This window comes from Paroedura picta, chromosome 4, assembly GCF_049243985.1.
Source record: "Paroedura picta isolate Pp20150507F chromosome 4, Ppicta_v3.0, whole genome shotgun sequence".
Taxonomy (NCBI): Eukaryota; Metazoa; Chordata; class Lepidosauria; order Squamata; family Gekkonidae; genus Paroedura; species Paroedura picta.
Window position 1 is genome coordinate 63,233,876 of NC_135372.1, and position 25,995 is coordinate 63,259,870.

The window sequence follows — 25,995 nt, forward strand, 5'->3', positions numbered from 1 at the left end:
AAGGATCCATCTGGTGTGTGCCCCTCCCGAGCGCAGAGGTCTCATCCTGTCGTGCTCACAGGAAAATCAGGACTTTGTGCCGAACTCCCCCACCCCAGCAAGAGCCCTTTCCCCTTGGCTCCTTCCCCCTGCCGCGGGCCTGCTCCCTGGCCAAGTTTCCGGGAGCAGGGAACTTTTGGGTGCAGGCCGCCGAAAGCGAGAGCGCCAGCCCTTTCCTTTGTCTCCCATGATCCCATTGGTTTCCCGCCCGGTCCAGGCTGGATGCTCCACTACCGCCACTGCGGCCATGGACCTCGCCTCATGGTGAGGCAGCCAGGGCCAGGCAGAGCCGCGCAGAGCCACAGTGAGACTAGCCACTGGCTGCTAGCTGCAGCTAGTGGGACTTTTGAATACTCGGGCGGGACACGGGACAATGTCCTCAAAGGCAGGAGTGTCCTGTGGAAGTCAGGACAAATGGGCAGTTTAGGCTACTGGGTACTTTCATGGAATGAAGTGTGTGTCTGGAGGGAATTAGATACTCCGCAGCAAGCTCTGCAGATGCGTGCTTGTGATCCAGTGATTTTTAAAAGGTGACTGCCAACTTTATGTAACATGTGTACCAGGTTGAAGAATTTAGGGGTCCTAATGTATTGTAGTTACCTCATTTCAAAATTGTACATTTTAGCACGGGGGTAGAAATCTGCTTTGAAAAAAGAAAGAATCCTAAAATGGGAATTCTAGTGAACATTTGTTAGAATCTGGAGCCATGGGTGAAGGCAAGTATGCTGTGTCTGTTTGGAACAGGTGACATGTTCTTTTGACAGTGGCCAACAATGAGTCATGTGGGCAGGACCGAGCCAGGTGTAATTTACGGGATTAGCTAGAGGGCAGAAAATAATCTGGTGCCAACAATTGCTCTAATTCTGTTTTACGGTAATGTGCTGAATTTCACCTGATATCTTCTGCATGTACATTAAGGTGCACTCAGCTGAAGTAAAAAATCCAAGAGGGGAATCTCTGCTATGGTTAAAGAGTCTTTTGCTGATTTAATCTTTTCACTACAAGGCTGCATGGGAATCTGAACGGCTGGATAAAACTAATAGATGGCTGTGCTGGAAGACTAGAGGCAAGCAGTACTAGGCTTCTTCATCTGGCTATTTGCGGTTCCTGATGACTACTTTCCAATGGACACTGCAGTCCTGATAGATTCAGGTGGGGGTAGCAGTGTTGCTATGAAGCAACAGTTTGGGTCCAGTGATTTCAGCCTGGAGAAAAGGAGGTTGAGAGGGGACATGATAGCCCTCTTTAAGTATTTGAAAGGTGGTCACTTGGAGGAGGGCAGGATGCTGTTTCTGTTGGCTGCAGAGGAGAGGACATGCAGTAATGGGTTTAAACTACAAGTACAACGATATAGGCTAGATATCAGGAAAATAATTTTCACAGTCAGAGTAGTTCAGCAGTGGAATAGGCTGCCCAAGGAGGTGGTGAGCTCCCCCTCACTGGCAGTCTTCAAGCAAAGGTTGGATACACACTTTTCTTGGATGCTTTAGGATGCTTAGGGCTGATCCTGTGTTGAGCAGGGGGTTGGACTAGATGGCCTGTATGGCCCCTTCCAACTCTATGATTCTATGATTCTATATAAGCTTATATTCAAAATTAAACTTTGTTGGTCTTAAAGGTGCCACTGGACCCAAGCTTTGTTCTGTTACAGTCCAAAATTACTCAATCCAATAACTTCAGCCAATTGTAATTTTTTTGCAGAACAGAAAGATAAAAGGTTGCTTGTATTTATCCTTATACCCTCTTGAGTAGTAGAAGGAAGGAATATGGATGCTGCAACTACATACACTGGAGGGATAAGACACTTAAGCTGTAATGAAGCACGTTAAAATGTCCCAGGGGCTCAAATGATTATGCTATCTAAAAGGACTTTGCACTCATACCAGTTCTCTCTAAATATACACAGAGCTAGTTTGTAGTTTAAACAAGGCTGATTTCTGCAAATTATACAATGCTTGTGAACAGTGGTTGTTTGTGAACAGAGATATAACTTCTTGTTGTTGATTTATTAACATAAAATTGTAATGTGTGTTTAGTAGCGGATCTGTGCCCAATCCATGATGAAGCTACAGGCACTAGACACATTAATGTTTTTTTAAAGACATCATCTTTAAAATATTATAGGAACTTTGGAAACAGGACTAACAACCGTGGTTTGCTTTCCCTTCATGTGTGTTCAGTGTGGCAGGGCTTTTAAAGACAAAGCTTATAGTTGCTACAGTACATCAGTTGCCACTAATATCTTGTCTGCTCACTGAATGCTAGTTTATAAGTAACAACCAGCCTGTGGTTTGGCTGTTGGTGCCTGAGATGTAGGCTAGTACACGCCTTCCCTTCTCTCCTCTTTGTGCTTGGATTTTCTTGCCTTACTTCCTCTTTCCCAGAAAACCACAATTTGTGCATAATGTGCACACGGGGGATGCCTGTGTGGTGTAGTGGCACCTGGGTTCAAGTATCCACTTACCATGGAATTTACTGGCTTATCTTGGTCCAGGCATTTCTCTTAGACTACCCTACGTTACAGACAGAAGCCATGCAATTAATTTGTATTTATTTGTTTGTCTGTTTGTTTATACATACATGCCCCAGTTTATACTGCCCAAATGAAATTCAAAATGGCCTACAACATCGTACCCATCTCCATTTTATCCTTACAACAACAACAAGAAGAAGAATAACAAGAACCCTATGCTGTGACAGTGACTGGCCTAAGATCACCCAGTGGTATCCCATGGGGGTTTCCCAGATTATCATCCAGTATTCTAAGCACTGCACCATTTCAATGAGGTTAAATAGCACTAGTATCACTGGAATATGGCCTGGTCTTTTAGAGCAATATTTCTGATGTAGAATACCTCTGTAAAGCATAGGGATGCCAGTCCTCATGTGCGATCTGGAAACCCCCTGGAATTACAGCTCATCTCCAGACTACAGAGATATGTCCCCCCCCCCATAGAAAATGGATCCCTTGGAGTGTAGACTCTAGGGCACAGTACCCCCCTGAGGTCTCTGTCCTCCCCAGGCTCCATCCCCTAACCTCCAGGAATTTTCCAACCTGGATATGGACCCCTATCCCCCCTATCACCCTATCCCCCCATCCCCTGTCAGTGGTCAGGGACTACCTGGCAGCCATATCTCATGCTGAATGGTTCCTTACTAGAAGCCTCGGATGTTAATGCTATGGTTGTTTCTGCCCAGCCAGATAGCTGTGATCTACAATCTGCTAAACAAGATAATAGTTTGTTTTGAAGCTGCAATACTTTGAGCTACCACATGTCATAGAAAGCCAAAGGTTCTCTTTACTCCTGGCTAAAAACTACCTGTGACAGAGTTTAGTTTCCCTGGAGAAGATTAAAATTGGGATATCTTTGCAGTCATTCAGTAGTTTCCAAATGTGATGCAGGAATTGTGGGTGAGTGCTGAATAGAATTGGTCTAAATGCAACCTGGTTCTCTTTTTGTAGTTTATGCCACCATTTATTGCTCTGTTTGTTCTGTAATTTTATTGGGGGATTATGGGGGTTTATTGTTATTTTTATTATTTTTATATTGTAAACCGCCAGAAGACGGCTGTCGGCATGAGTGGCAGTATATAAATTAAAATATAAATAAATCTAAGAAAGGGGGAAGGGTTTGCAGGCCTACTACAATATGTTCTGTGTACAAATGCCTAGCAGAACCAAGTGTCATTATAGCAATGCATATAAAAGGAGACTAATGTCAAATTAGAGAATGCCTGCAGTAACTGAAAGGGGGAAGTTTTTTTTCAAGCCCAGCACAATGTTCAGTATACAGAGTGAAAAGCAAGACCAAGTGCCACTGTAACACTGGAAGCTTGAGGACTGATCTGAAAGCATAGTGTCACAAGAAATCCAAATGTTGTGCCAGAAAGTGGGAAGGGAACTTGGGCAAAGGGAGGGTGAACCCCTCTTGAAACTGACAAGATTAGTTTGAAACTGACAAGAGTGTTTCCAAGACTGGATAATTTCTGAGCCCTGTTGCTTTGCAGTTTGGTAATCATTTTGTCTGACCAGAGGTAGTCTGTCTGGAAATGTATCCATTGATGAACCTTGACAAACTGGTAGAAAGATTGTGCTGGTTGACCTGCTAAGAATTTCAGTTTGTAAACCATGAGCCAGTCAAAATTTATAACAAAATTTTGTTCATGAGCTGGTTCATATCCATGCCTACTTCTCAAACTGGAGTCAAGAGACCCCCACAGAGCCCGTAAGGGTATTACAAGATATGTCAAATTCTGCTCAGCAGTTTATGTTGGATCCCCAACAGGGCAAATAACAAACATCAGGCTATTTCAGGTCGGAGAAACAGCACTGAGGCTGTATGTGTCAAGACCTTTTTTCTGATGCACTGCAGTCCCAATTCAAATCAGACCCCATACTCTTGAGAATCAGGAACTCCCAGCACACATCTGCTTGACAGGACTTGGGGATGGACTTTGGAACAGTGTATCATGTAGTTAGGGCCTAGTGGAGAAAAAAAAGGGGAATAGTTCTAACCTCCATTTTCATCTTTTTCTCCTAGGATGCAATACCCTCCTCCAGGATGAATGAGTGCCACTATGACAAACGGATGGACTTTTTTTACAACAGGAGTAAGACACACACAGCAGATGAGTGGTCTGGAACAACTCTGGTCATTGTTTTATGCTTTGGCACTTTTTTCTGCCTCTTCATTTTCATCTCAAATTCATTGGTCATAGCTGCTGTGGTCAAAAACAAGAAGTTCCATTTCCCCTTCTATTATTTGCTAGCCAACCTTGCTGCTGCAGATTTTTTCGCTGGCATTGCTTATGTATTCTTGATGTTCAACACTGGTCCAGTGTCCAAAACATTAACTGTTAACAGGTGGTTTTTGCGCCAAGGACTTCTGGACACCAGCCTGACGGCTTCACTGGCCAACTTACTAGTAATTGCTGTTGAAAGGCACATGTCTGTGGTGCGGATGAGTGTTCATAGTAACCTCACAAAGAAGAGAGTCACCTTTTTCATTTTGCTGATATGGGCTGTCGCTATTTTCATGGGTGCAGTGCCCACCTTGGGATGGAACTGTCTCTGTGACATTTCAACATGTTCTTCCTTGGCACCTATTTACAGCAGGAGCTACCTGATATTCTGGACAGTCTCCAACCTGGGAGTGTTCTTCATCATGGTGGTTGTGTACATCAGAATCTACATGTATGTCCAGAGGAAAACAAATGTTTTATCTCCTCATACTTGTGGATCCATGAGCCGCAGAAGGACTCCAGTGAAGCTTATGAAGACTGTTATGGCTGTGTTGGGTAAGATAATAATATCATCATTATCGATTTGATCTAATTGTTCAGATTGCTGACTAAGGCCTTATCAGTTTGAGAGACTCTCACATTCCTAACTAGATATTATTGTATAACTGGGAATGTGAGACATAGCAACTTCCTTGAATGCTCTATGTTGTCATGGTAACTTACACTGGTTCTCTTTGGGACTACATCACTTATGCTCACAGGATCACCCCTCCCTCCCACTCACCTATGTTATGTGGACTGTTCTAGAATAGGTAGTGGTCAAACCAGATGCACTGACTCAGCATGTCAGAATTAGGAATATTTATTTATTATTTGGACACTGAGTGTGATAGGAATAGGAATAGTAGTACTACTAGTAGTCAATATATATATGGGCTTTGGCACATTGCAAGGGTCATTAAACTATCAAGCTGAACTTTTGATAGTGATAACATAGAAATAGAAACCTGAATTCTTTTCTAGCCCCTGCCATTTTCCAAACCAGTATCTCAGTGCTATATCCTCTGATAATTTAGTGATTTTTCAATGGATATAAAGTTATCAACTTCATTCCTACTCTTTCTGGAGGACACGCGGGTGAGGGGAGCAGAGGGGGATATACTTACCTGGCAGACCTCCCAGCCACGGGATGAGCTCGCCAGACGCAATGCAGACCGAGGATCCTGTGGGAAGAAAGAGAAACAACCTTACCAGCCATGGCGGGGGCCCTCGAGAACGCCGAAGATGGGCAGGACCGGAACGGCCGTGAGGGAGGGCGGGTTTAAAGGCGGGGGCGTGGACAAGGTCAGGAAATATAAGGAAGGAGGAGGAAAGAGCACAGGGTCTCTGTGTGATGGGTGTGCATGTGACAGAGGACTGGAGACAAATCGTGGTGTCTGTTCCGGGTGCTTGTAAGGTGGAGGTCTTTTGAGTAAATAACCTATCTGCATTCCGTGAGTGGTGTGTTGTTTGTCCTGGTGGCCGGGGACATCTGGAGGAGCAGTGGCGGGCAGGGCGGAGGCCCGGAGCGGAGACCCTGTGGCCTTACACTCACCATACAGTCCTTGTGGAAGAAGGATTGCACTGGTAGTCTATAGTTGGTTAAGAAAGTCAGATTTCTTGTATTCTAAAGTTTTTCCTCGCCAATTTTGGAGTTATAGTTGTGTAAATTGGGTGAATTCAGCAAGGAAAAGGTCTAGTTATTCAGATAATGGCCACTTTTGCAATCAAATCACAGCTGACTTATGGTGACCACATAGGGACTGCCAAGGGAAGAGACGTTCAGAGGCGATATGTTACTCTCTGCCTCTGCATAGTGACCCTGGTATTTGTTGATGGTCTCCCATTCAAATACTAATCAGGTCTGACTCTGCTTAGCTTCCAGGATCCTATGAGACTGGGCTAGCCTAGATGGCCAAATTGGAAGTTTTCCAGAGTGCTTCATTTATATTATTTAAATTGCTGTTTTGTGAAAAGTAGAACCCATGCTGTTCTTCTCATATTATTTATCTGTCTAGTATATTTTTATCTCACCTTTCCCCCCAAGAACTTCAGGGAGGCATATATTGTGCTCTCCTCTCCATTTTATCACAATAAAGGTAGGTTAGGCTGAGAGTGTGTGACTTCCTCAAGGTGACCCACTAAGTGTTCAACTGATTTCCAAAAACACAAAGTTCTCCTGGAGAAAATGACTCCAGCGAGTGACCTATTTGGCATCATAACTCCTTCTCTGAACCCTCTACTTCCTAGCCTGCACCCCAAATAGCTCCAAGATTTTCCCAAGTTGAGTTGGCGGTCCTACTCAGTCTTTTACAATACTGACCAGGAGAGCGTGTAGAATGAATGGCTGATAAGCACAGCTTTATTTAAATAAACAATAACTGCAAGTGCCTCTGGATGAAGGCTTTAATGCATGTATTTGCACTGCTTCTCTGCCATTGGGCGAGAAAGGAAAGCTTGGTGCTGTGATCTGCTTGTAAAATGACACATTGGTATGACTTCATACTGAAATTCATGGTTACATTTTGAATTATTTGGCAGAGCCATAGGAGGTTTTAATTAGCAATAAGTTATAACCTGTTAATTTGTTCGGGTCAGTGGCTCTTTTCTCCACTGGGTCATACGTCATCCTGATTGCTTTTCAGATGTTTGTGATTCCTTTTGCTATTATGTTAGGAGATTAAAATCTCCCTATGTATTTTTAACTAGTTATTTCCACTCTCTGAATTTACGTACTTTTTGGAGGAGGTGGTTGAAAAGTCATTGGATATTATGTTTTTGACACATTTAGACTGCTACAATGCCTTCCAGTTATTCCAGATGACTCCTCTCCCCAATAGTAGGCATTTATTTGTAGTGGATTGCCATTGAGAGAGTTTCTGCTTGCACAAGCATTTATTTGTTTTATTTAAAACTTTTTCAATGTTGCACTTATACCCAGCTTAGGGTCCTCAAGGCACAATACAAACATTAAAACAAGTGTCTTAAATTACATGGTATAAAAACAACAATTAAACAGATCCCATACTAGGGCTGCCAAACCCCCACTGGGATGAGGTATCCCTCAGATCCCATTGTCTGCTACCACTAGTAGTGGTGAGAGAATATTAAAAAGAAAAATAAGGCCTCATTCAGTTAGAGGAAGTCCTTAGAGTTTCTGATAATTCTTAGAGCCACCAGTAAGTGCTCTAGAAATTGACAGGAACTCTGTGGTGAGAACTTCCTGTAAATTGATGAGAACCAGTGTGGTGGTGGTGGTGGTGGTGAAGAAGAAGAAGAAGAGTTAGTTCTTATATGCCACTTTTCTCTACCAGGGGTCTCAAGCGGCTTTCATTTGCCTTCCCTTTCCTCTCCTCACAAAGAAACCCTGTGAGTCGGGTGAGGCTGAGAGTGCCCTGATATTACTGCTTGGTCAGAACAGCTTTATTAGTGCTGTGGCGAGCCCAAGGTCACCCAGATGGTTGCATGTGGGGGAGTGAAGAATCAAACCCGGTTTTCCAGATTAGAAGTCCGCACTCCTAACCATTACACCAAGCTGGTTAAGAGCGGTTGCTTCTATGTAGAACCAGATTTGATTCCCCACTCTCACATGCAGCCATCTGGGTCATTTTGGGCTAGTCAAAGTCCTGTTAAAGCTGTTCTCCCAGAACAGGTCTGTCAGAGCTCTCTCAGCCCCACCTATCCCACAAGATATCTGTTGGGGGGAGAGGAACATAAGGCAATTGTAAGCTACTTTGAGACTCCTTCTGGTAGTGAAAAGCAGGGTATAAAAACCAACTCTTATATTTGTTTCTTTTTACATTTTTCTCATTGGAACTACCCCCTCCCACAATTCTCCTGCTGACTGCCAGGAACTGCCTAGTAACCCTACCACATACACAGGTAAAACACAGAGTGACAAACACCAGACAAAACAGATAGGTCTTCACCACTGGTGGAAGACAATTTCCATACCAGTTTCCCAGACAAGAGAAGAGGGATCGTTTCACATTTTGGCCTAGGGCTGCAACCTTCAAGTTGGGCTAGAAGTTATTCTGGAATTACAGCCGACATTAAAGGAACAGCTAGATACATAGGGTTACCATGCTTCTCCCCTGGGATTGCTCAGCTGGCTGGGAGACTTACTAGCAGCTAATGGAGGTCTTGGCTGGCATCGCTGGCTATCCAATGATGTTATTTCCTGACAAAACCAAGGGGAAAATCACTATGACTGTGGAGGTTTTGCTTAAATACCAGAGCCCCCCAGTTTTTCTGGTGACATGATGACATTAGTATCAGTGTAGGATGCCAGCCTAGGCTTCCATTCTATGAGTCCCCCCATTCCCCGCTGGCTTCCATGGAGTACCTGGCAATCCTAAATGCGTGAGTTTGAAAGCTATAAACATGTAAAGGTTTCCACCTGCATTTTGAAACTGCATTCTGTCACCTCAGTTCTCCTTCTCTCTGCCTTACTTGACTTTCAAAAATGATTGCATGCTTTGTACCAAAAATGAGAGGTTCTTAACTTCCTTGCTTTTTGGAATTTATGAGGTTCATATTTTTGCCAACCTTCTGATCATAGTATTAGTATATTTATGTTATATTTATGTTTTACAGGGCATTATCCTTATCCATGGTTCCTCTTAATATTTGTGAAACCGGCTTGGGGGTGGAGTGGGTCCGGGGTGTCTGAGATGGAATAGGGCCAATCGGGGTGCGGCCAGCTGTATTGAGAATACAGCGGGCTTGACAGCTAATATTATTATATTTATGTTATACAGGGCAGATGTCTCAGGCACTGAGACTCATATGCCTGAGGGTCATCAGCCAACTCCTTAATGTCTAATTCCACATGGAGGATTTTGTCTGTTACAGCCACCTGACTTATGTACTGTTCTTCTGTTTCCATGTGATGTCCTCCATTCCTCCACAAAACATGTACAGCTGAATCTTGATTCAGGGGTGATGACATCTTATCACATGTGATTCTCACCCATCAGTCAAAGAGACAACTTCTCTATTAACTGGGGGTCAACCCACTTCCAAGTTCATTTCCTACCTTATCAGGGCCAGCAGGCTTTTTGCCTAATGAAACTAATTCCCACAATATGGCTTAGAATTGAGAAAAGGAAGGGGGAAATGTCTTCATGACAGACATTAGTAACTTATTATTGTGTGATGTGGAAATGATCCCTATGTTTCAAAAAGCACTTGACAGAGGTTTCACCATTAATTTGTCTGTTTAAGATCATAGTCTGATGAAGAGTGCTTGCACTCAAAAGCTCACGCCCTGAATAAATATTTGTTGGTCTTAAAGGTGCTACTGGACTCTGATTTTATTTTCCCAGTTAAGTAAGTTCTCTGTATATTAACTGTATGCTTCTTTGCAAGACACTAGGGTTGAATATGGGACAGCCAATGGGCTATGCTCATGAGTTTCCAGGCATCTAGTCAGAACCAAAGAGCGAACCCTTGCTAGGATCCTGCAAGACAGTCCATATGGTCTAGAGTAGCGATCCCCAACCTGTGGGCCGCAGACCACATGTTGTCCGTTGAGTAATTGGAGGTGGGCCGTGAAGGACGCCTTCTCCCCCCCCCCCCCGGCCCTTTACTTCATCAACGATCTGGCAGGCACACATGTGCAGGCTCAGAGGTCTGTGCCTGCGCTCGCTGGCATGCCGACGGCTGTGCCTCCCTCCCCCGCCCCAGCCACCCCACCTCCCTGAGCAGAAGCGCCTCCTCGGCTTCCCCGCCCCCCCCCACAGTCCCAGCACTTAGGAGCGCTCACTTGATTGCCAACGGCTGTGCCTCCCTCCCCCACCCCAGCCACCCTGCCTCCCTGAGTCGCCTCGGCTTCCCCGCCCCCCCGGAGTCCCAGCGCTTAGGAGTGCTCACTTGATTGCCGACGGCAACCCCCCCCCCACTGGGCCTCAGTAAAATTGTCAAGCATTGAGTGGTCCCCGGTGATAAAAAGGTTGGGGACCACTAGAGGCCTCCCTCTTGAGGCAGCATCCTGACTACCATGTGAACTAACTTTTGAGAGGGACATATCTACCATTCCAGGCAAGTCAGCACATGATTTTCCATTTGTTAAGTTGAAGAGTGTTTGGTAATCTATCCTAACGTTCTTATATTTGAGCAGAAATATGACTCCTATACAAAAAGAAACTTTTCAAATATAGCTTAACTTGGTAGCTGTACGTGATTTTGAATGAAGGCTGTTAAGAATTGTGCTTGCTTTGTGTGCAGAAATCGGAAGCTAATTATCAGCTCTGGAGAACTCATTGGCAAGGATATATAGGAACATGTAATATGTGGATCTCTTTTTAGAGATCTGGATCTGGCTGCAAACAGAAGTAATGTAAGTTTCAGAAAAGTGATTTGTGGCTCAGTTGACAAGGGGCTGGCTGTGAACAGTCCGGTGATTACAGCTCATCTTGTATCTGATCTGTCAAGTCCTTATCTCAAATGCTCTTCTCATCCTTCAGCGTTTCTTTTTTATTAGAAAAATATGTAAAGAATACAATATCCATATGCATAAATATAAACATAAATGTTGCTATTCTCATGCAAATTAAATAGACAATAAACCAATCTATCATCACCTCAATCTAGCCAGTCAGACATGGTCTAAAATGTCTTCCCTTGCATGCTCACACACTGGAACACTATTCCAGTACAGACAAAAAAGTTGCCAGGTATTGATTGATAAGATTCTTACGTAAATCCTTTTCTTCCCCAAAGATGGTTGGATGCTGGTGCCTTGTTCAGCAACATGGTATACCACATCTTACCCAGCCATAATTCAGTTTGGGGCTCTCCTTGCCTTTGTCCAGTGCGGAGCTGCTACCCTTGTGGCTGCCAACTTGCATCTTTTTTGCACTGCCACATTCCTCACTTCTGCTGATTTTTCCTTTCCAAAAAATTAATCACATCTCGAGCCTGGTCAGGATGGCTTTCTGCTGGCTGACCTTCTTCCAAGGCCCTCATCATTCTGAAGGAGAATCCGGAACAAATCATTCTGGTCTGAAGATGCTGAGACCTAATCCTGAGCAACGTAGCAGAGCAAATTTCTTTGCATTTTTTCCCTTTTAGGATCTCTTCATATGTGGGTGTAATGGGCATCTGTTGGTCTATGATGTCATGCATGCCAGATGTTTTCATCTGAGTCATTGTGTGGATTGTTTAAATTGTAGAATTTAGGGCAGAGTATTTCCCCTGTTGTACCATAAATCACTCAAAAGCTCACATAGTTGCAACAATATAAGGCTTGCTTCCCATTCAACAATATTTGCCATTTTCAGCATCTCTCTATATTCCTGAGGCTTAGTGGTAGAATATCTGCTTGGCTTGCAGAAGGTCCTAGGTTTAGTCCCCAGCATCTCCAGTTATGAAAACCAGGAAGGTAGGTAATGTGAAAGACTTCTGCCTAAAATCCCTGGAGAGCTGCTGCAAGTCTGAATAGGCAGAAGTGATTTTGACAGGCAGCATAAGGTAGCTGCATGTGAATGCAAGTGCTTAGTGTGTTTAGTAAGGTGTGGGTGGTCCCTACGTACCAGAGCTGACTCAGCAACTTTGAAACAGTGAATGGCAGTCTTTGTTTAAGACTATCTCCTGTCTGTTCTCACCATTCAGCAGCACAGTTGACCCCATATACAACCCTGCGTGTGTACATATAATTTAGTTGCCCTTTATTGGAACATTTCACAGTGTCTAAAATGTGGAACACTTTGACCAAACTTCTGCACGAGTCCTTCAAGATGAGGCTAAATTTGGTGCCAGAGACCGGTTTCTGTGCTCAGTGGGGTATATATAAACTTGATCAGAATAGATTTCTTTTCTGATTCCCATTTTGCAGGCAGGGCAGTGGAGCTGAGAAATGGGGGCTTCTCTAAAGAGCAGCAAGTTCATGACTGAGCTGAGATTTGATCTCTGGTCCATAGCTAGATATCCCATACAGATAATGCTTGCCAAGTCGTATGATGCAGCATGGTCTGTATGCTGCAAAAGGCTACTTTTGAAGGATGCTCGAATCATTATCTTTGTCTGGTCAAGAGATGCTCAGACCACCAGAGAAGGCCTCCCTTTGTTCCATAGGCATAATTGCTGGAATACTTACTTATTTGGAGGCCTAGATGGGGTGGGGGGGTGGGGCGGCTTCCCAAAGTGTATGCTTTTAAAATAAATGAGCAGCATTTCCGCCAAGTATCTTCTACCATCTTCCTTTTCTGTGCAGAGCTGTAATTTTCTATTTTTGCATGACAAGCAGCAATTGTGGCTTCAGCTAAGTGCATGTTGGTTTGTGACCAGCTTCTCTGCTTTTTTGCACTGAGAAGCACCGAGTGACAAATGGGGATTGTTGTGGGGGAGGGGAGCATGGGTGGTGCAGTGCTGGCTTAACTCTTCTACTTTACACACTGGTGCTGCATGACTCATCTGCCCAGAGAAGAGGAGAATTGCCCTTCCCTGGCCTGGATGGACAGTGTAACCTTGCTTCTCATTTTCTCCAATCTCCTTTCCTCCTTTCTGTCCCACATCGTTACTAAAATAAGCCGGCCGGTTGGTGATGTCAGGCGGGAGAAACCATTTGCTGTGTGCTTTAAGAGAAGTGGTTATGAAGCAGCTCTGGAGACACTGGGAGAGATATTGGAAGGAGGGAGGCTAAGGATGGTCTGAAAGATGATCCAAATTTGATCCCGTCCTGATTATTGAAGTTGGTAGTTATGCATGGTGTGTATTTGTGTGTGTGCCACATGCACAAGACAGTCATCTCCATCTAGGAATGCCAACTGGTTTGGAGATCATGGATATTTCATATGTGGAAATGGGCAACAGAAAGTTTTCATGGCATGGACGTAAACATATCCTGGTAGCCCTCTAATAAAGAGACAGGACATTTTTCTTCGGTACTGTTAAGAACCTTCCTTCCATCCCTGCTGCTCACTTGTCATGCCAGGCCCTGTAGGGCTTGGGTAGAGTGCTTCCATCAGTACTGGTACAGTGTTCAGCTTCACAAGGTCTTTAACAAGGAGAAGTATACAGTGAGAGCAGAGGGCCATTTGTAATAGTGGCCAACATATCTTGCAGCAGCGAGTTCCATAACTAAACTGTGCTTTGTATGCACAGTTTACTGTTCATAATGTTTATTTTATATTTACCAGCATTGCATAGGGGCTGGTGAACTAGGGCACGGGAGACCCTCTCTGCCATGGAAGCTCGCTCAATGACCTTGGGCAAAGAATTATCTGTAAGGTGAACATTCCTCACAGGTAGGGTGCCTCCCAACCAACCAGGTGGTGCTTGGAGATCTCCTGGAATCACAACTGATCTCCAGACAACAGAGATCAGTCCCTCTGGAGGAAATGTCTGCCTTTGTGACATTATATCCTGCTGAGGTCTCACCATGCCCTCCCCAAATCCCACCCTCAAAAAACTTCAGGAATTTCTCAGTCTGAAATTAGCATCTTTCCTCCTCACAGGGTTGTTCTGAGAACAAGATGGAGGAGACTTGAATGATGTTGAGATCAGGCTTTGGGTTGCCCCTGGAGAGAAAGCCGGCTAGAACTATCTACAGATAGAAAGGCTGCATTGCAATGCAAGTATTCTCAAAGCAGTTTGCATAACAAAGAAAACCCTCATAAAGCCTAAAGGCCAACAACACAGAAGAATGAATAAGAGCACTCTTTATAGATGGGCCTGAGGCCAGGCACAAGTGGGAGCTGCCGGGCTTCTGCTTTCCCTCCCTCTGGTGGCCTTGGCTGGGGCCAAGGCTGAAAACTGAAGGAAGGAGGGCCTCAGGTGGGGCAGGATACAAGCACTGCAGAGAGAGAGCTAACAGCTTCCTGCCTCTAAGACCTGCTAGGGCCCACTGGAAATGCAGGAGGGGTACTGAGTTCGAGCTGGAGGTACCTATGCTTGCATGGGATCTACGGGGCTCGATCAGGGCCAGAACTCTCAATACAAATGCACTTAAAACAGAATTTCTTTAACTCAAGACCCTCCACCAGACAGAACAATACAACACAGACATATACCCTGAAACACCCAGGCATCACAGAGAACAGAAATATCATACAGCACTTCAGTTAAACATGAGTTAAACTGGTTCTTGCTGGTGGTTCTCCAGTTCTCCAAAATGCTGGATTTCTCCCATGCACTCTTCTTGCAAAAAGTGTTAACCTGTTTGGACGACACGGAGGCCATACTGCAACCAGCAGCTTGAACAACACATAACTTTTTTGCAAGGTGTTAAAAATCTCAGCCAGGGCATGTTGCGCTGCCTCTTCCCACTCCTGCATGGAGGAGCTTTTGGCCCATAGCTCCTCATCTGCCCCGGATTTGTGCTCCCACATGGCAGCTGGGGCAACGAGATTCCGCCAGGATGGCCCAACACTTCCCTTCTGGATGGCTCTGGCCTGACATAGGCCCTGTTGGCGCCCCAGGCCAAAAAGCGAATGTGGATATCTGCATTCCCTTGCCGTGGGGCAACTGAGGGCCTGAGTTGGGCCATGCCTGGGATAGCTGGCACCGACATCATATGGAGCCAGGAATTTGCCCCGCCACCAGATGAGCAGTGAGTTGGGGCAAATTCGTGGTGTGGAAAGGTCCAGGAGGCTGATCACAGGGGTGTAACTGTTAATTTAGTACTGTAAACCATCCAGTCCCTGCGGGAGGGCGGTTTACACAAGCATAATGGAAGGTTTCCTGGCAGAATTGCCAACCTGGGACTTGGGAAATTTCTGAAAATTTCGGGTGGTGCCTGGGGGATGGCAGAATTTGGAAGAAGTGGAGAGCTCTCCAATGGCTACATTGGAGGGTTATCTCCATGTGAGACCACACTAAAGAGCTGCCGTTTCTTCCAGAGGAACTGATGTCCAGTCTGGAGGTGGGTTCTTCCCTCCCTTTGGACAAAATATTTTGATTGTCTTAAACTTCTATATTTTGTAATGTTTGCAGGCTGCTTTTAAGGATTATGCATACATTCCCATAGCTTGATTTCCCTCCTAATTCTTCCTTTTCACCCCTTTTCCTAGGTGCCTTTGTCGTGTGCTGGACTCCTGGTCTCGTAGTTTTGCTCCTTGATGGCTTGAATTGCACTCAGTGTGAGGTTCAGAATGTAAAGAGATGGTTCCTTCTCTTGGCTCTGCTGAATTCTGTCATGAATCCGATTATTTACTCTTACAAAGATGATGAGATGTCCAGTACCATGAGGCGCATGATCTGCTGCTTAACTGAGGAGAAGAGCCAGGAGCGACATTCTTCCCGGATCCCTTCCATGGTGCTCAGCAGGAGCATAGATTCTTCCAGCCAGTACCTAGGGAATGGCATCAGCCAGGGGACTATCTGCAGCAAAACCTGCACATGAGCTGTTCTGTTCTGGACTGCAGCAGCGACAAGTGAACTTGGATCAGCTGAAACCACTGAACCCTGAAACCACAGAAGAATTTGTTCTCTCTGTACCAACCCCCCAATCTCAGGGTGACTTCACATCCTTGTAAATAATTACCAGATGAAAAAAAAGAGGAACTTGGAGAAGTAAGGATATGAAAGTACTCTTGTTAGATGAAGAGTGAGTTTATAAATCCAGAAACATAGCATGAGCAGCGCGTATGGAACTCCTGTTCCTCTCAGCTAGGCAGTAAACCTGTGCCTGGCCTGTTCCATTTCAAACTTTGAAATAGGCTGACATGATTAAATACTTTTACACACAGAAGTTGATCCCAGCTCATACACACTAGGATGTAATGTGAAATGGATCTCTCTGACATTTACCACATGGAGGACGTTGCACCAGGCTGCCGCCTTTTGCCACATGGGGGAGCATTTGGCCCACTGCACCTTGTCCGCTCTGGATTTGTGCTCCTGCATGAGGCAGCCAGGGCAGCGAGGTTCCACCATGCTGCGGGGCGGTGTGGACTTTTTTTTTTTGGGGGGGGGGGTAAGAACTTGTGGTTGTGTTGTTAGGCAATCACACATTCTTACAAATAAACAAATGTCCCGGGTGGTTCCACTGTGCTGCACAGTGTGGTGGAGCCACTGGGGCATTTCTTTTTATTTTGAGGAACATGGTACTGCAGACAGATGGGGGGAGAAGCCATGCCAGGACAGCCCGATCTTTTCCCTTCCAGGTGGGCCAAGCCTGAAATATGCCCTGAGGAGCCTGTGGAAAAAAAGGGAATGTGGATTTATCGGTGTTCCCTTGCTGTGGGCCGACTGAGGGCCTGAGTCACGTCAGGCCTGGGACTGCCCTGACCAAGATCACCTGGAAGCGGGAACTAGCCACATAACTGGACGAGCAGTGAGTTGAGCCAAATTCTGGGTACAGAAAGGGTCAATGAGTCTTTTCCCAGATGTGCACTGTGTGAAGGGGATTCCTTGGGCTTTAGAAGAATCTTCAGTCATGACAGCACCTGCCTGAGATTGCACCACCCCCATAACTTAGCATCACAGCTGCAGCCTGATCTTAATAATGTCTGCTTGAAGGTGCACCCCATTTTGGTTACAAGGACCTGCTTCCAAATTATGAGCCTGGGAACAGACCCTATCGAACTTGGTGAGAATTGCTTCTGAATGCATAGAAGGAGGCTTCTGTGGATACTCTTCAATTAAACTTGTTGATAAAGGTCTTTCAGGATGTAAGTGAGTCCTAAAGGGTTTAAATATGTCCCATTTGTTTTTATTTTTTAAAAAACAGTATAATGATCTTTAAGCATGCTACCTTCCTTTCTAAAGGGATAGCTGAATGCATTTCTACAATACACGTAAGCATGCAACAAGCATTCACTTGGCCTCTTGGCAACAAGTCATTCTGTGTATATACAACTGCTGTGGGTTATTAATGGACAACATTTTTACTCAGGAAGAAGCAAGCTCCTTCTGCCGTGTGAGCTAAAGGAGTCTGTGGGTGGGCTGGCAGAAGCATTTTGAAGCCTCTCTCTTGTCTTACAACCACTATAACGCTTCCTGCATGCCTTATTAATCCAAGAACATCAGAAACTTAGTTATTACATTGAGCTCTCATTCACTGGCTTTTAGAAGTATGAGTTGAGTAGATTTTATGATAAATATGACTGGAAAAAACACAAACAGGATTATCTGTGTACTTGTGGTTTATGGATTTAAATCCTTTCATTTGATACTTGACCTCTGAAGACTCCTGCAAAACCATGGGATTGCACATAATTTTATTTCATTTTATAAAAATTTCTTAAGCAACATGTACAGAACAATTTTCAAACTGTATTTCTTAAGTGGTTTCATCATCTGTGGACTGTGTGAGAGATCAGGGGTATATTTAGTGTGGTGGTCTGATATTTTTAAATAAATGCTTTGTATCTGAATTTTGGATACCTCTTTGTTTGGGGACCATCTTGAGGGATTGGGATGCTTTAAAAAGCGGTCTTGAGATTCTTGTACAAAGTGCCATTGGATAACCAGATGAAGATTTGTATCTTCCCTGTTGATCAAAATACCATTGTTCACTTGCATGAACTAATTTATTCAAATGCTTGTATATTTTAAATTATGCATTACCCAATACTAAGAACTAGTAAAACACTGGGAAAAGAGAGAGATTTTTCGGTTCCTGTCTGTGTTCTCCATATTCACATAAAAGCCACAAATCTGTCTGTCTGTCTGTCTGTCTGTCTGTCTGTCTGTCTGTCTGTCTGTCTGTCTGTCTGTCTGTCTGTCTGTCTGTCTGTCTGTCTGTCTGTCTGTCTGTCTATCTATCTATCTATCTATCTATCTATCTATCTATCTATCTATCTATCTATCTATCTATCTATCTATCTATCTATCTATCTATCTATCTATCTATCTATCTATCTATCTATCTATCTATCTATCTATCTATCTATCTATCTATCTATCTATCTATCTATCTATCTAATCCATTTGCAGCCATGGAATGCAGATGGCTACCTATATTATGTCTGATGCCCAATAAGCAGCATTGATCCATATAATATCAACACTCTGACCAGCACTTGATGTCAGTCCTCCTGGGCCCAATTGGTAGGTTACTAGGATATAACACTGGGGCCTTGGTGTATCAGTGTGCTGCCATCCTGCTTTGGCCCACTTTGTAATCTTGAGTTGATAGCTATGTATATTTTTGCAAACTAGCCCTCTGAAGTTAAACTCCAAAGACCATGATTTTGTGTTGAACCTAACTGCAGTATGACCTCCTTCTACTCAGTGGTAGCATTGGCTGATATCAACTGAACTGGAACCAAGACCTGTCTATCTCTGTGCTCCGTGGTAGGTCTGCATCCACCTGACAACCCAGGTATATGAAAAAATGTATATGGCAAATACAGTGCTTGTATATTTATCCTGACAGGGCACATAAAAACTCCACAGGTGGCTGTTTCAGGTTGGGAACACAGCAAGAGGAGATGGAATGAAGTCCCCTCCTGCTTAGAGTTACCAGCCTCCAGGTAATCCCCATTAAAATCCAGCATATCAAACCCACAAGATTAGCGGCAAATAATAACCATCCCCGCATCCCAGTCCAGCAGCCTGCCACCTGCCATGGGGAGGGAGTGGTGACTCACCTGATGGGCTGGCATAGTCTGTTGAGCTGGTCCAGCCTCAGGAGGGGCCTCTGATCTGAGGAGGGGCCTTCACTCCCCAGTCTCCACACTGTTTTCTTGGAAGTGTGGATTACAGGACTCACTGCCTCATGTGTTGGTTAGTCTGAGGCCACTGCAGGACTAGCATAGTTTAGGGTTGCCAGCAAGCCTGGAGAAAAATAACTTGTCCTTTTAATAGCAGCTTAATGTTTAGCTATGGACAATGGGAGTTTTTCATGGTATGGAGCTACGTAACATCATCTGGTTACAAAAACATCCTATAAGCCTCTGTTAAAGGGTCGGGGTGTTTTCCTCTAGGCCTGTTGGCAACTTTCACACACAGGTGGCCTAGCCCAGGAGTAGTCAACCTGTGGTCCTCCAGATGTTCATGGACTACAATTCCCATGAGCCCCTGCCAGCAAACGCTGGCAGGACCTCATGGGAATTGTAGTCCACGAACATCTGGAGGACCACAGGTTGACTACTCCTGGCCTAGCCTAGCCAAAAAGGATGTTTCTAATTTGGCACTTCAGTTCTGAACCAGGTGCACTGTGGCAGTCCTCGTGAATACTGAGCAGCAGTGCTTAAAGCATCCATCCGTATTCATTAGAGCTGTTTTTTGCTTGAAATTCTACCTTTGCTGGAGGACCAATTAAAAAAAGATCTATCAATTGCAAACAAAACATTGTCGCAATGGAAAGATTCACACGTATTCAGCGTTGTTCTTTTAAGCAAGGCCTCCTGCTTAGGCGTGGTATCTTGAAACTCCTGGAAAAGGGAGCTTTTTGTTTGCTGAGGTGATAGCACGGTAAAATACCAGACTGAAGTACTTCTTTGCCACTTGATGCTACGTAAGAACCATGCCTGTAATATTTGCTCCTGCAGCCTTTGTGAGATGAAGCCAAAGGGGACTGAAGTGGAGAACAAACAAACATTACTTACCTGAACATGAACTGAATCCTTACAGCAACTGATCTAAGGGGCTGCTGCCCTCTGTTTCAGTTCTCAGCTGGTATCCCCCTACAACGGCTTCTCTCGCTCACGTGCTCGTACTGCCTTGCTGGGCAATGATGCTACTTCAAACTAAGGTGAAGGGTGGAGAGATCTGGCCATGTTGCTGTTTTATACTGCTGGAAGACCACAATTTGTTTTTATCAGCCACTCCCCACACCATGACCCACAAAGTCACAGTTTAATCACAAGAATAGTGATTAAAGTTATCATTTTAAAGAATATTAAAATAGTAGTGAGAACAATGTATTTGCTAGGGAAATGTGAACCATGCTAGCCTGATCAATCTTGCTATAGACTGTATACAAAAGTGCTTCCAAAAGACCATATTTCTGCTTGACATACTAAAATTTCCAGGCCACCATATATTATTTCAGAATCCAACTGCATTGAAGCTCGTGGGATTTACTTATGCTAAAATGTGCATTGGATCAGCCTGTGTAACTATAGTCCTAGAAAAGGGCCAAGCCAAGTGTTTTGTGTGAGATTTGTGACTGGCTCTTAGGGATGCCATTCCCAGGGAGGACCTGGGGATCCATCGGTTTTATAGTTCATCTCCTGGAGAAAATGGCTACATTGGAGGGTTATCTCCATAGTATTATACTCCACTGAGGTCCCTCCCCTGCCCAAATACTGCCCACTCCCAGCTCCACCCCCAAAGTCCCCAGGTATTTCCCAACCCAGAGCTGGCAACTCTACTGGATCTCATTCTCTTGATTGTGCTTTTGGCAGCTGGGGAAGTCCCTATTTGATAAGAGATGATAAGATGATTTGACATAGGGGTTGCCAGGTCCCTCTGGGCAGCTGGCAGGGGATGGGGAGCCCTTACTAGAGGTTTATCCCACATGTCAGGGATGTGCCCTCGTGACTTCAAGTGCCTCCAAAATAGACATGTCAGTGGTGATGGGACAACACTCTTGTTTGGGGGCAAAAACTCTAGTAGAATTAATTAGCTTTCTACCATAGAGTTTTTACCCCCAAACTAGAGCATTGCCCTGATATTCACAACATATCTACATCACTTCTGGGTTACATTGAAGTCATCTAGGTATCATACTGAACTGTCCAGTGTTCCTCCCTTTTGGGGGGATAAGTCCCCCACCCAGCCTGTTGATCAGCAGCAGAGAGGTGAGGCCTGGCAGTAGGGCGCCCCCACCAGGGATCTGACATCCCTACTTGGACAAGAGAAGTAGAGGCATGTTTTACCTTTCTAGATATCCCCAGTAATTCTTCTAACCTAGATATCCCCCTCCATTAGCTTTGTGTAGTAGTCAACTCTGTTAGGAAATTCCTAGAGATTTAGGCGCAGAGCCGGAGAAGGGCAGAGTGTGGAGGAAAGAGGGCAGCAAGGATATGATGCCAAAGCTGCCATTTCCCCCAGTGGGACTGATGTCTGTAAAATGATGTCAGTCTTAATTCTGGGAGGGCCCAGGCCCCACCTGGAGGTTGACAGTCCTGCATGGGTGGAAAATACAGCTTTAGAATGAAGCTTTACTGAATGCAGAAAGACTCGACTTGCTGTAAATAGGCACAATCATTATTAGATTGCAAGAACGTGAACCGCTGCTAAGCCTACTTTCCATTACAGAAGGCTTTTATTTAGGGAAAGCCCACTGTGTGTTTTTAAGGTTTGTTTCACAGCTGACCATACATTTCTCCATGCTGGACCTACAGGAAGGCATCCTCCTGGAGAGTTGGTGTGCTGCAAGCTACTCCAGAATGACTTTAATCACTAGAAGCCACAACTAGGCACAGTATTCCCAATAAGCGTTAATGCTTAGATTTCTATGGCTTCCCCTGCTATGCCCCCCTTAACTGCACCACAGACCCCTGAGCACACCTCTGGCCCAATAAAAGCCTCTTTGTTCCTAAGGTCTATATTTGTAGGTGTGTCTTCACCCACCCCTGTCAAGACCTTAGTGTTAAAATATGGTCATGGGTCTGTGCAGCGAAAAGATGGTGAAACAGTTTTGCAATGACAGACTAGAGGATTCTTTTTAATCACTAAGGAAGGAGTGCTGCTTGTTGGGTAAAATCAGTTTGGTAACTCTCAGGTCCATTCCGCACAACTTAAATATAGCAGAAATCTTACCTTTGGTAAATGCTACAAATGTAAGGTTCCGCATGACGTCGCACACAATCTGCAACACTCCTGCAAAAATCGCTTCATTGTAGCGCTTTTTGGGAAATCGGGAAATGTGGATTCCCCCTGAAAAAATCACTACACTTCTGCGCACAAGCTGTAACACATCAGCAAAACACAGGTGCGTTCTCAATGTAGCGGTAGAAAGAATGTCCCTCCCCCGTTCTCGCCCCCAAACTTCCAGAGAAGCGGTCACCATTTTTTTCTCTTAGACTGGGGAAAGCAACGAATGAGCAAGGCTTCTCCGGCTAAAGCCCCTCCACAGAAGTGATTAACACAGTAAAACAAAGCTCCCTACTGCAAGTGTCTTTAAAGTTCTCAAGCACAACACAGCCCCCTGTTCAGCACTGCCTGTAATTTCGGCCACAAATCGCGCTCGTGTAGGGGGGGTTCTACTTGAGGAGCGTGTAAACGATTAATCGCCAGCTCCTACGTCAGCAAAAAAGTCTTTCCGATGCAACGATTGAACACAGATTCGTTGCAACGGGTGTGTTTGGTTTTAAAAAAAACAATTCTTTTAAAAAAACAGGAAAGGGGCTTTTGGGGAGCATGAACACAACAGCCCATTGGCTGTTCCGTTTGATTAATGGCCAGGGGCGGGAAGAAGCACAGAAAAAAATCGCTTCCTTTGTTGCGATTCCAGCGAGACTGGAAACCTGTGGGGAATGAATGAAACGCTACTGGGACTTCTATATTCCACTAAAAAAAAGGTATGCTGAATGACGAAATTCCACTATTTAATATAGTGTTTCTGCATTCTGTGAACAATTGGCAACATTGGTCCTTGTGCGGAATGGCCCTCAGAGTTCATCCTAGAGACTACTTTAATTTTTGGTGGGCTGTTTTTTGTGGACCTCAGTCAACGACAGCCTTGCAGTTCTTCTGGAGTCATTAATTCCATAAGAAAATGTGCCATTGTTGTAATAGACAGAGTTCCTCAACCTTTTTGGCCTGGTGAGCACTTTTGATTGGCACTACCACAGGGTGGTTGGCACTTCCACAAAATGAGTGTCATGGGAGTCAGGGGCATACATACACACAGAGGAAGAGCAAGTGTGGGGGAGAAGAGGGGCAATTTTAAAAATACATTGGGAAAGAGGAGTAAGAGAGAATAAAGCCAACAGTGGCAGCAGCTGCCACTAGAACAACATTATTTTAATCTGCAGAGCCAATCAGCTCTCTCGTTGCCTTTCAGAAGCTATGCTGGAAAAACATCCCACTTGACTCCGCCCACTTTCTGAAAACACTTGGCAGACACCAGGTGAGTTGTCAGCGGGCACCGTGGCACTCACTGGCACCAGGTTGGGGACCCCTGCAATAGACCCCTGCAACAGTCTGTCATAGATTAACATGTTAGAAAGAGACAACAGTAAGGAACAAATGGAGCATATTGATGGCATATCTGCATTTTCTTTTTTAAATGTTTGTCTAGTACATTTTCTCTTGTCTTCTTACCACTACGATCTTTAAATTCTACTATTTTCCATGCGTATAACGAGGTCCATCAATGAGCAGTACATGAGCGTATGTAGAAAGAGCCTCAACTCACTTCATGGCAACTCCAGTTAAAAAGCTGTGCCATGAGGCTCTGGGACCGTCTCAAGGACTATAAAGTCATATGAAGCACTTTGGGCCCTGCAAGTGATGCATAAATGCTAAATAGTATTTCCATACAAGTGGTTTAAGAAAATTGCTCTCCGCGATGGGGACTCTCTTCCCTCCATTTGCAGCAGAAACGGTGACTGGTTCCGTATTTGTAAACAGAATGACTTGCTTATTCTTAATGTAAGCATTTGCATAGCTGTTGTTTAGCTCCAGGATACAAATATATATCCCCTATATAAATCTGCCTTGCAGTGCTGGGTGTATATATAGCTGCTAAAGGTGCACAGCTTTACAAAGAATAAATCTGAAACTGGCGGTGCACTGAAGAAGCCGTACTTTTTGAGGACAGTAATTCAGGAGTTGCCATCTGGACTGCTCAGTTTGCCCTGGCAACCTTAATGTAAAATAGGCAGCCTTTTGATGAATGTTTCTCTCTCTCAGGAGCCTGTGGCAAAATCACAGCTCACCAGCTTCTCCTGTGCCATTTGAGGGAGTGCTGATCTCAATGGGAGGAAGCTCTGAAATGAATGTCTTCTCTCGCCTTCAGCCCTTCCTCTGGATCTTCTCTTTCGTGGCCTGCAAACAGTGCACAGCAGGACTTTGTTCATGCCATCCAATTTGGCTGAATCTGGGAAGGTCCTGCCTACAGGCAGGGAATCCTGTTTTTGAAGGCTCTCCTGTGTAAACCCGTTAGCTTTAGCAGTGAAAGGATATGGTTATTTTTAAATTGTTCTGCTGGTTTTCTGCTTTCAGGGAGGCTTCTTGTTTGACATGAGAGGCCATTCTGCTGCAAAAACAACTCCAACAACCAAACAATTCAGCCCAAATATCTGGACTACAATCCATAACAATTGTGGTGTGTGTGTGTGGGGGGGAGGGAGGGTTTCTCTCCTAAGGTCCAATGCTGGCCTTGTGACTTTAAATGGAGAGAGATTTATTTCCTCCTGGAGGGTGTGGTTTTAGTTGTACATTTACTCCACTGACTGGTGTGAGGAGGGGGACTGGTGTGATAGATATGCTTCTGTATTCCTCAGGCGATGTTATGTAGAAACTAATCATCCTCCATTCTAGGCATCAGCCCCAAGAATGCATTCTTAGGATTTGTTCCCACTGGATGAATTCGGTGGGACTTTTTTTTCTGAAGCAATGTGATGAAGATCAAGCTTTAAGTGTGAGCATGGGGCACTGACGCAGTCTCATTGTACAGTTAAGTCTGTTGCCTACTTTTGCCTTCCACTTCTTACTGCAGGCCTGTGCTTTTCTATGTGTCATTGTTCTCACTTTGTTTGCCTTGAGAGCTCGCCAGAATCAAACCCTCTCCAATGGACCGGACTCTTCTGAATGCAGTGCACAGCCAAGGTTATGAGGTGTGGGCCCTGTTGCCCCTTCCCACTTGACAGATGTTGTGATCTCCATGTGGGATTTATAAAGTGCCTTCATTCAGTTACCCAGCACTTTACCAAGGCTTCTGCTTAGGTCCTTGCTTCCCATTATGTTATGTCATTGTTAGCCAGGCCCAGTTTTGGAACTTGATGCATGCTTCTGCTAGCACTGCATGCCTATGGACATTGTTGGGGCTTGGCTAGCTATCCATCACACCCGGTGAACAATAGAACCAGCCCACTTACAGGCCAGTAACATGAAGCAGGGATTGGATTTCTGGGAATGCCATCTGATCAGTGACTGGGCACAGCTTTACTCAGGTTCCCTTCTTTACCCCTGGTGCTTCATGAAGTGTAAAGAACAGCAGAGGTTGGAACTGAGTCAAACTTCCCAGCATTTATAACACACGCTGTGACATGCTCACTCGGGAACTGTATTGTTACCGTCTACCCAAGTGGGAGAATTACAGGATTTGAG

General features: G+C 44.8%; 1 protein-coding gene across 4 annotated transcripts in view; it reads left to right on the top strand.

Moving 5' to 3' along the window:
• Nucleotides 1–18,370, top strand: part of LPAR3 (lysophosphatidic acid receptor 3) — a 39,609-nt gene extending 21,239 nt beyond the window's left edge. For all 4 annotated transcript variants that reach the window (XM_077333149.1, XM_077333150.1, XM_077333151.1 and 1 more), the window contains 2 exons: nt 4,581–5,337; nt 15,834–18,370. In XM_077333149.1, the coding sequence (XP_077189264.1) occupies nt 4,602–5,337; nt 15,834–16,165 (1,068 nt within the window). In that variant the 5' untranslated portion in view covers nt 4,581–4,601 and the 3' untranslated portion in view covers nt 16,166–18,370. The remainder of the gene's footprint in view (nt 1–4,580; nt 5,338–15,833) is intronic.
• The last annotated feature ends 7,625 nt before the right edge of the window (nt 18,371–25,995 follow it).